This window comes from Crinia signifera, chromosome 4, assembly GCF_055691185.1.
Source record: "Crinia signifera chromosome 4, ASM5569118v1, whole genome shotgun sequence".
NCBI lineage: Eukaryota > Metazoa > Chordata > Amphibia > Anura > Myobatrachidae > Crinia > Crinia signifera.
This window is the reverse complement of record NC_139220.1, coordinates 212,332,630-212,343,920: the sequence shown is the minus strand read 5'-3', so window position 1 is coordinate 212,343,920 and position 11,291 is coordinate 212,332,630. Positions and strand designations below refer to the sequence as shown.

The 11,291-nt window shown below is 40.6% G+C and overlaps 1 protein-coding gene across 1 annotated transcript in view; it reads left to right on the top strand.

Moving 5' to 3' along the window:
• The first annotated feature begins 246 nt into the window (after positions 1-246).
• Positions 247-11,291, top strand: part of LOC146072529 (cathepsin L-like proteinase) — a 28,020-nt gene continuing 16,975 nt past the window's right edge. The window contains exons 1-5 of the mRNA XM_083179747.1: positions 247-281; positions 655-758; positions 3,805-3,947; positions 5,212-5,391; positions 7,687-7,869. Coding sequence (XP_083035873.1) covers positions 656-758; positions 3,805-3,947; positions 5,212-5,391; positions 7,687-7,869 — 609 coding nt within the window. The 5' untranslated portion in view covers positions 247-281; position 655. The remainder of the gene's footprint in view (positions 282-654; positions 759-3,804; positions 3,948-5,211; positions 5,392-7,686; positions 7,870-11,291) is intronic.

Here is an 11,291-nt window from a genome sequence, read left to right as displayed (position 1 = left end):
TTAGCCGTATTTGGCTTAGTAAATTCCCCCCTTAGACTTTTACACTAGAATTGAATATACTGTATCACCTGGTGCAGCAATCCATTTATCACAATGTAAGTTGCAATCTTATCACTTTAACTGCATCCATTAATCAGATGGTTACAAGGCCAAGACAGTTCACTCGGGACATTATGATTCTGAAATGGATAAAAAGATATAGATTGATATATAGATAATATAAATATATGTAGACAAGTAGTTGGTCTGTATATACACTCATTCCAGGAAGCATATCTCAGGTCAGTGGTAAATATATTACATAGGTACAGTATATTTGGTAATTTCATCTTTACATTAGCATCTCCTGTAAATTACATCTTTCCCCAATATAGAAGGTATTTCTACTAATGTTTTTCTATAATGTTGTTGGTTTATAATTCAATGTACAGACATAGTACTTTACTGCATTAGATTTTTAATGTATTGTGTTACTTCTGCCTGACAATGACAGTATTTTCTATAGCAATGTGTAGCTCTTCACATTTACTTACAGTTTCTTATATAGCGCAGCATATGCCGTTGTGCTTTACATATTAATCATGTTGCCGGATTTGCATTTATCTGGCTGTTGGCAACATCAGTGACCTATAGTAACCTTATATTGTCTTCCAGAATGCAAGTAATTAAGGTTCTGTCCATTTTCTGTACTCTCGTCATCTGCACCTGGGCTTCCCATTTCTTTGATCAAGAGTGGAAAGTATGGAAGTCAAAATATGGTAAATACAATTATTAGACAAATGCAACTACATAAGTTTACAATAAACAATCTTAGATGGAAAAAAAACAAGTGCTGTACCAAAGAAATCCTTTAAAAACACAGCATAATAGTGTCAAGATAGTTTTTCTACAGTACCTGTAATTCCTGATGAAGGGTTAAAGCTTTTACTAGTGTTCTTCCAAAACAACATGTCAGCACCAACTAAGCCATTGTCTGTGTGCTTCTGTAGGCACATGTAGACAGATGAGGCGCCGCTTTGGAGAAAGCAAGAATTATACTGTATGATCCATTAATTTATGCTTGTATTGTCTGGATGACCTTTGTCTTGTACTGACCATTGCGAGGAAGCTATAAATAACTATACAGTTATTAGGGCATTTCTGCCAACTTCCTGTAATATTTTATATTTTACTACATTTTGATACACTAATCTAATTAAAATTTAACTTTTAATGCAATGTTCTTTACTTTCTAGTGCAATAACACTGTGCACCACCAGCCTACCAATTACAGTACTAATGCATAATTAAGCACTAAAGGTCACATATTGTTATCGAATGCTATGCCAGTTCTCCTTATTTAGCACACTCATCGGTAAGATGAGAAGACTTATAGGATGGCACTTAGGCAATAAAGTGCCTCTATGCTTTACAATAAGTCATTATTGATTTATTATTGACTGAATGCTATGTATCGCAAATCACCTAATTCATCAATAACAGGGCACATATATCATCTCTCCAAACTGTCCCAAATCAGGTGGTACAGTCATTATTTGAATGCACTGTTCCGCTAATGTGATCAGGATGAGCATATTTGTAGTACTGATTGTAGTCACATGTTCTCATATGTAACCCTAGCATACTCATGACCTTAAAGGGGAAAGCCAACTTTTACCTTGCCTGTCCCTTTCTACACTTCTTGTTGGTCCATTGACCTATGCCCATATCCCCTCCCCTAGGACCCTCATTCATCTGTTAATTGCATGACAAATGTAATGCTTTGTAGAGGCTGCAGTGATAACTAGTCCAAAGTTGACTTACAGTACCCCTTAATTAAGGATATGATCACAGAGTCTATAGTATTTAGGTCAACGTGTTTAGATGGACTCAAATGGGTTGACCGGCACAAGGTCAACTTGGAAATATGGTTGACACAAACAAGCGATCAACACAGAAATGGATGACACGTGAAAAGTTCAACATGAGTTTTTCAATTTTTTTTTTGGTATCAGTTTGCAGATTTTAGCACATGAACCCTCAGCTAGTGTACTGCGTAAGCCCTCCCTGCATACTCACTATACTCCCGATGTGATCACCACATTTTACTGTTTCCAATTGTAGTCCACCTGGAAGGTAAAATAAGATAACGTTCAAACAATTAAATAAAAGTAAAAAAACTAATGTCAACCTTTTTATGTGTCGACCATTAACATATTGACCTTTTACTTGTGTCGAACTATTGAACATGTTGACTTAATATATATTGACCAAGAGTGGTCGCTATATTGACTATTAAACTAATGTATGTCTGGATCCCTAATTTAATATAATAGTGATAATTACTACGATAATAAAAAGTTCTGGTATAAAAATACTAGTTAGGGGGAATAGAGCTAAATTCGCAATGCAGCAAATTATAAAACTGTGAAAGTGCTGGTGTGTTTGTGTAATAGTTAAATTTCCCTTTCCGGGAACCACAAGACCAATAATGCCATGTCTCAATGTCACAGCCCAAACTATGGTCCTTATTCTGGTTTACCCTCAGAGGCAAATTCCTTCTCAAATGGACAAAACCATATGCACTGCTGGTTGGGCAAATGTAATTTGTGCAGAGAGAATTACAGTAGATTTGGGTGGGGTTTTACTTCAAATCTATATTGCAGTGTAAAAATAAAGCAGTCAGTATTTTCCCTGCACAGAAACAAAAGAAGTCACCCAAATCTACTCCTCTCTGCACATGTTACATTTGCCAGCACCTGCAGTGCACATGGTTTTGTCCATTTGAGAAGGAATTTGCCTCTGAGAGTGAACCAGAATAAAGCCCTATATTATGAATGTCAGTAAGATTGACAGAGGGCTGTGATATGATGTATGAAATAATGCACTGTTTCATATAAATTATAGGGATATGAGAAGTCGGGAAGGTGTTCTGGGACTATACAATGGGTAAAGTTGGACTGGGGTATGAAGGACCCACGGGGGGAATATAGTGGTAGGGCCTATGTTTAGAGGTGGGGTCAGTCTCCAGAGGAGGTGTTTCCAACTTCTGCAGAGGCTTGGCTAACCATGTACATAGTATGCATATGAGTGCATATTATAAATATATATATAAACCCCTGCTGAGAGAGGAGACTTAAGGTGCCCGTACACCAGTAAGATTTATCTTCAGATCTGGGTGGTTGGAAGAAAAACATGGTTATGGGTGAGTGACAGTTTGTCAGTTTTCCAGCATTTCCAAGCAAATGGTCAACTGTCATTTGCTCTCATCCATAACCATGTTTTTGTTCCAACCTGCGAGATCTGAAGATAAATCTGCGTGTGTATGGCCACCTTTACAGTTACCATCACAGATACTAAGCAAAGTCCCTCAGCAAAAAAAACCACAAAAACTCAAATTCATTATAATAGATAAATACACGGTATAATGAAAGTGATTGGGTTACACCCCTTGGGATAAATTTACTAAGATGAAAGTTCTATTGAAGGGGAAATGTTTCCATAGCAACCAATCATATTCTACTTCTTATTTATTTATCACATTCTAGCAGATTATAGATAGAATCTGATTGGTGTCTATAAGCAATGTCCCATTTCCAATAAAACGCCCATCAGTAAATTTACCCCCTTGTAATTTACAAGCTTTCTACCAGTTTTTGGGATCACTGTAACATATGACATCATTAGCAGGTAAATATTAATGTACACAATTATATATTTTTTGTTCTTTTATTTTCAACCTGTAAAACTGATTCCACCTGGTTCTGTGACTGACACCTTTGAATGAAAAGACCTTAAAGATTATTTCATAATATTATACAACAGGAAAAGCATACGCTAATATGGATGAAGAGTTATTACGGAGAAAAACTTGGGAAGACGCTTGGCATAAGGTACAGAAACATAATGAGTTGGCTGACCAAGGTCTCTCCACATATTGGATGGCCATGAATCAATTTGCAGATATGGTAAGATCATTATTATTTATTTGTATTTATAAGGTACATGCAGTACTGCAGAAAACCGAGCATAAATGCAATATATACGATGGCAGAGTTTAGCAAAAGTCCATAGCACGAGTAGGCAAATGTAATAAGAATTCCACTCTACTTAAAACTATTCTTTGAATATAATCATTTCTAACATTGGGTACACATTAGACGACATAAAAGACAATGCAATGTCATCAACGAATTCCCTTGTACTCCCAGACAAACGATACAGCGCAGGCATACTGAGTAATTTTGCTAGATCGTTTGTAATGTCAACAAGTATGTACGCACCTTTAGAGATATGACAGACAAATGCAAGACTTTGAAGAAACAAAAAACATCACATGACACAATATTGGCCTGATTTATTGGGGGGATGTTAAACCTTCCTTGGCTTATATGTTTTATACACACAGTAAAAGCAGCCATTATGTGGATTCCCCTCCATGTTGACGTATTAAAAAGTGGTTTAGGGGTCACAGATAGTGCGCTCACGGGTAGGCAGCAAATGTGTTCAAGGGGATATGAGGAGGTATATCCACAATCCGTAATAGATATGTTAGAAGAAAGGTAATAAACCCCAACACTTATGCGCCTTAACCCTTTCACATGTGCATGCAATAATTAAAATAAGGGCTTCTCTCATTAAAATTTGCAGTAAGTCAATCCTTGTTCCAGACGTATCCAGTATATATCATGCAAAACAAGAATATAAGGCATCCATAGCGTAATCAGGTTTTAATACAATACAAAAACAAACAGGTTAAAAACAAAGGAAATCCGTGTAGATACAATAAAAGGTAAATAACAATTACCATATGGTTGTGAGATACATATATAAAAAGTTCTCCAACAGGCACGAAATGATTAAAAAGTGGTCCACCCCAACACATGTGCAGAAGTTTTAAAATATTCATGGAGATCTGTATGTTGCTTCGGATTTCAGAAATGCTTTCCAACTTGTGTCATTGTTCCCTTTATCTATTGTGTTTTATTGAATGTACAATGTGTTCACTAGTAAGTCATTGTTAGGAAATGCAAAATATAATTTTGGGGTTTTTACAGTTTTCCTGTGATGGGCATTCACAAATAATAGAAACAAAATATTGTTTATTGTAATGAAAGCAAAAAAAACAACATGTCTAACATTAACACAACTAGGTAAAATAATGATACTAAAAGCAGCTTGCCATATATATATGTCACTTTACATATTCATAAGACTCTAATTTTACTTTAGACAGGCAAAGAGCTAAAACGAAGGGGCTGCCTTCTTTCAACAGGATTCCCATCCAATGTTCCCACACACAGCTATGGAACACATGCTAATCTTCCTGAACATGTTGACTGGAGAGATTCCAAATGTGTGACACATATTAAAGATCAAGGATCTTGTGGGTCCTGTTGGGCATTTGCAGCGGTAAGAAATATCCTACAGCTTTAACTAACACCTGAATATTACTAATAGTACTTGCTACAATAGTATAGAAGCTGACCTACTATTACAGATGCATTTAGCCAGTTAGATAACTGAGAGGCAGTGGCGTAACTATAGTCCCGCAGCCCCCCGCGGTGGCGGGAAGGCACTGAGGGGGTGTGGGCGCCAGGGGGCTGCGGGACATTACTCACTGCCTTCTGCCGCCAGCGCCTGTGACAGGTCCCAGCTCTCCCGAGTCCCGGCGGCTACTGCTGCAGCGCTGCTAATACAAATAGTGACACTCGAAAAATGTCTGCCCCCATACTGCAGACAGTTTTTCGTCTGCTGTATGGGGGCAGCCATTTTCCAAGTGTCAATTTTGATTAGCAGCAGTAGACGGGAGAGCCGGGACCAGGCGCAGAGTCGGCAGGAGGTAAAACCCCCCCTTCACCCCAGCTCCCCTCCGCACATCCCGGCACCCCTCCACCGCACCCCGGCTCCCTTCCACTGGCAGCACAATCGTGGCCACGGCTGAGGTAACGGCCGCATGGGGGGTGGCGGCAGGGGGGGGTTGTTGTTTAACCTAGGGGGGGGGGCGCCCCCCTGCATTTTCGGCAGGGGGGAGCAGAATTATTAGTTACGCAACTGCTGAAAGGTAGATGTATGAAGCCGTGTTAAGGGATGAGAAGTGATAAAGTGCCTGGTACTTTATCACCAGCCAATCAGCTCCTGACTGTTAAGTTTCAGGCTGGGTTTAGAAAGGGACAGTTAGGAATTGATTGGCCGGTGATAAAGTACCAGGCAATTTATCACTTCTCTCTTATCACTGCTTCATACATCTACCCCTGAGGAACAACAAATAATTGTAGTATGTGATGCTGGACAAAGCCTGATAGTTTAGACTATATGGTGGAGACTACACTATACTTTACATATTCATAATATTCATGGTTTGTACCATAAACACGGTATAAGATGTCAAACAGTATTAATGCTAAATAACTTTGGTTCTTAAGGTACTGTACCAGCAAGTGCAAAAATTACACTTAGAAGAAGCTAATATGATTATTAATAAAAGCATAAAATCAAGGCCGTAGGAAGTGGTGTGCAAGAATTGCTGTCACCAGGGGTCCTAGCTGCTGTAATGTCACATTGCGAGCAAAGGAAATTAGGTCTACTAGGCTAGTATTAAAAAACAAACACATAATCCTAGTAAAAAAAAAAAGGCGCTATGTGATAAAAGCTAAGATAAAAATATTAGATTAATATAAGAGTCGGCTTAGGTCCTCAGTCTGTAATATGTTTCCACACTGTAGTATTATTATATTTAGTGGAGGAGTGGGGGGCTGTTTCACAGCTCTATACAGTATTTTTGTTCTAAATGCCCAGTGTAGGCTACTCGTAATGGTGGGAGGTTCTGCTTGTGCCTGTTTATTGCTATCATTATATGTATGTTAATTTGTCATCAGTAAATTAGCTACACTATACACTGCATACCTCCAAACTTTTGGTACTACGGGAACGAGACACGCGCATCAAAGGGGGCGTGGTCTCACGGCATGACGCATCCTAAGGCCGTGCCCCTGTTTTTCACCACTCTGCGTCGCTTAATAGATGCTGTGCGCATGCGCACAGCGTCTATTCTCTTCAGGCTGGGGGAACACCCAACTGCCCCCCCCCTCACCGCGGTACAATGGCGGCCCCGGGTGGGACATTGCCATGGTTAGCGGGACAGTTGGGAGGTATGCACTATACACTATACGCATATGATATGCAAATGCCTACTATTTAACCCTTTGAGCTGCCAAAAGCTGTTAAGGTGCATACACACGGGCTATAATCGCTGGCAATATGGTTGCTGAGCGACCATATTGCCAGCGATTGGAGTGTGCACCGTCGATAAATCGTTTTTAGCCCCCTTATGATCCAGCTGATTCCCTCTGCGGTTTCCCCGGCAGAGGTTCCCTTTCATCCGTGACCATCTCTGGTCGCTGATGAAAAGGAGACACTGAGCAATATATCGCCCCCGTGTGTACACAGCTTAAGAGATTCTCAAAATATCTGCTAAAAATGACAGCCTTGCTCACAGCCACTGTTCTTTTAGTATAGATAAATCCAAATACAGCCAAGTCAACTTCTTGAAGTTAAATTAAATATTGCACCCAAAAAAAGAACAGTCGAATGACGCTGGCAGTTTTAGCTGAAATTTCGAGGATCTCTCACAGCAACTTTGGCAGTCAAAGGGTTAACTATTTATTTTAAGATTTTTCTTTTTTTTATGTTTGCTCTGTTTTTAAGGTGGGTGTGATTGAATCCAGATTATGCATAAGGAATCATGGCCTCATGGACCTGAGTGAACAGCAGTTACTAGACTGTGATGATGAAGATGGAGCATGTTGTGGAGGGTTTCCTCTTATGGCACTCCATTATATAGCAACGGATGGCATCATGAAGGCTGAAGATTATGAATACACTGAGAAGGTATTTTTGTTTGTGTATTTTTTTAAATAGTCTGTAGATGTAAGAATAGGTTTAAAAAAAGTGGGAACAAGGGATATGGGTATATAAAAACTATTCAGGTGACCAAAATAAATGAATCTTTATAAAGGTATACATGTGAAATCTATTAAAACTAGAAGCCAATAAAATCCTTAACATACTAATTTAACTTAGAACTAAAATGCATTTTTGATTACTATTAAGATATGAAACAAAAAACGTAATTATCTCCCCTTATGCAATGATCCATTCCCATTATTGCAGTAATCCACTGGATGATATTGGATACCTGTAAAGGTCCACTGGCTATTGGCCATGTATGTACTTGGCATTCCTCATGAATGAAAACTGATATGAGAAGGGTTTTAATAGCCCTGTTTTCAGTTTATAAAAGGGCCTCCGGAACCAGAGGGGAAATTTACTAAGTTGGGAGTTCTATTTCGGATGGGATTCTGCTATTGGCAACCAATCAGATACTATCTATTATCTTACGGATAGGCAGTATGGATGGTGTAATGGTTAGCATTACTGCCTCACAGCGGGTCCTGGGTTCCATTCCCACCTTGGCTCTGTGTGAAGTTTGTATATTCTTCCCGTACTTGCATGGGTTTCCTCCGGGTACTCTGATTTCCTCCCACAATCCAAAAATATACTGGTAGGCTAATTGGCTTCCAACAAAATTAACCCTAGAATGTCTGTGTGTGTGTGTACATGTGGTAGGGAATATAGATTGTAAGCTCCACTGGGGCAGGGACCGAAGTGAATGTTCACATACTTTCTGTAAAGCGCTGCGGAATATGTCTGCTGTAAAGGAAAGGATCCAACATAGCTAACTATCCCTAACTACCTACCATATCCTGTTCTTCAATGGAACTCTTCTGTCTGCTGATCTTCCATTCCATCCGAAGCTGAAAGGGTTATAGCTAGACTGATATCATCAACAACTAGATGTGAGTTCCCATGTCAAATAGAAGATCAGTGGCCATAATGATAAGAATGACAGAGAAATATAAGAACGAAGCATGAGTTGGTAAAGAATCGTCTTGCAAGAGGCAGAAGACCATCACCAATCTCTCCCCCCCCCCCCCCAAATACTGTATATCTCATAATGAAAAAGTGGTGCTAGTTGGATTTGCCTTATTACACTTATGTTGTATATTAAAAAGGACATGAACAATTTAATAAACCAACCACTTCAGTAACAGAGACTATGGGCGGTATTCAATGACCTGAATCGTTGGTCACAGCGATTCAGATTTTACATTCGCCTGCCATTCACCGTTTTTTTACGTCGATTCGCCAAGCGTCGGGAGTCGCCGGGACTAGCTGTGTCACCCTATTCAACGTGGCTGAGAATCGCCGCCCCCAACGGCGATTCTCAGCCAATCCGGCGTTTCCCTAAACAGCTTCAGTACTGTAAGAAATTGCAGTGAAATGCAAGAAAAATGCAAATTACCCTGAAAAAACAATTCCAATACAGCAGACTGCAAAAGCTGTGTAATCTCCTCAAAGGCCAAACGAAGGAGTGAGGTGGGGAGGAGAATCATGGGTAAGTGAGGTGCACCATGGGTAAGAACAGTGCGTTGTGGGAGAAAAAAAAAATACCAGAAAAAATTAAATATATATTTGTATAGCACTTCTACGACCATCACATCACACAAGGGCAGCAAATAATAATACATTACACTTGCAGAGTTAAATTGAACACTTAAAACCAATTATTTCACAGGTTCCTATAAAAGTTCACCACAAAAAGATGACGAGGGACACTCGGTGAGGAACGGCGATATGAAACAAGAAATAAGAATCGCCAACCTCTCATTGAATACACTTTTGGCGATTCATGGTGATTCCCGTCGACTACCGGCGAATCCCCATGAAAATTCCTATAGACAAAAACCGGCGATTTGTAGAGAATAACATTTGGCGATTGGGGCTTCATTCACCGGTCGTCATCGGCGAATAGAGGTCATTGAATAGGGTGATTCGCTTTTTCAGCTCCAAAAATCGCCGGCACACACGAAAAAAACACAGAATCGCCATAAAACTTGGCGATTCTGCCTCATTGAATACCGCCCTATAACTTTTGTGGATGAAGTGTTTGATTTGAATTTTTCAATACTATACTTAAACACACAAACAACATAGCCCTCCTTGCAGAGGCAGAACTCTGGGAGGCAATGGCTCCTGCTCCCAATCGGGGCACTTCTCCTCCCCTGCAAGTTTAAAACAGTAAATTAAAAGCCATCGATAGCACCTGTGTCGAAGTTCTGATATATATATATATGTCCTCTTATATTATATAAGGTTGTGTGAGTATGTGTGTGTGTGTGTGGGGGGGGGGGAGTTCCAATATATATCTTGCCAACAGGCACCAGGGACAAACTTACGCCACTTCCTTCTAGAAATAATGGCACCTAAAATTAGGCATGGTGTTTAAAAATAACATAAACACACAAATAACACAGTGTTTTATTTTAATTTTACATAATGCCTGAAAAACACACAGTGCCTCATAATGCTGCTATAGCTGTGTTACCAAAAGGCATTTTTCTATAGCACAGTACCACATTGCTCCTAATTACATTTTTTAACACAGTGCCTGAAAGGCAGACAAGATAGTAACTCACCTTGAAGCATCCCTCTCCCTCCGATCTTTCGTATGAAAAGGTGCCCAAGCATGAGAGACAGACTTGTATATGCAATCTAAAACATGGTAGATCCAGTGCTGGGAAGATGACGTTTTGACCCGTTTGGGATCCAGACTTGGCATGAAGACCCAGGCTGTGTCTTGGTTTGACTCGTAACCCCTAAGTTTGGGTGTGCTCTGTTTCTAGGAAACTGACCTTGCTCATCTCTAGTTATAACGTGGTAGGTGTTAGGAGCTGCACGGGCAGCGCCTCCGCTCGCCCGGCAGTCTCCTCTGTTCTTCCGGCGGTTGCCGGGTTACCGCGACGCCGTCGCGTCATCAGCCGGGAGCTTCCGGCAGACAGTCAGGCTGCCGGCGTACAACCCCTTCCTCCCCTGCCGCAGCGGTTGCCAAGGCGACGGAGGACGCCTGGCGGCCGCAGGGAGGAAGGGGTGTGCATGACGCCGCACGCAGCGTCAGGGTAGCGCTTGGCGCGCTATTTAAACTTGGACACTGGGACACTCAGACGCCGGCTATAGCTCCTGATTTGGCGTCCTGAGTGTTTCCGGTTCCAGGCTCCTGCTCACCCGTGGTTCCTGGTTTCCAGTCCCTGTTCCTGGCTGCCTCCAGAAACCTTGCTTGCGTCTGCTTGCTGATATCTTGGTGTCAGATAAGTTGGGAGACTCTCACTCCTTTCCTCCCTTATTGTCAGTTATATTGTGTCAGCATATTGTGTATTGTTACACCCGTCAGCAGTTCTTATTGTGTCAACATA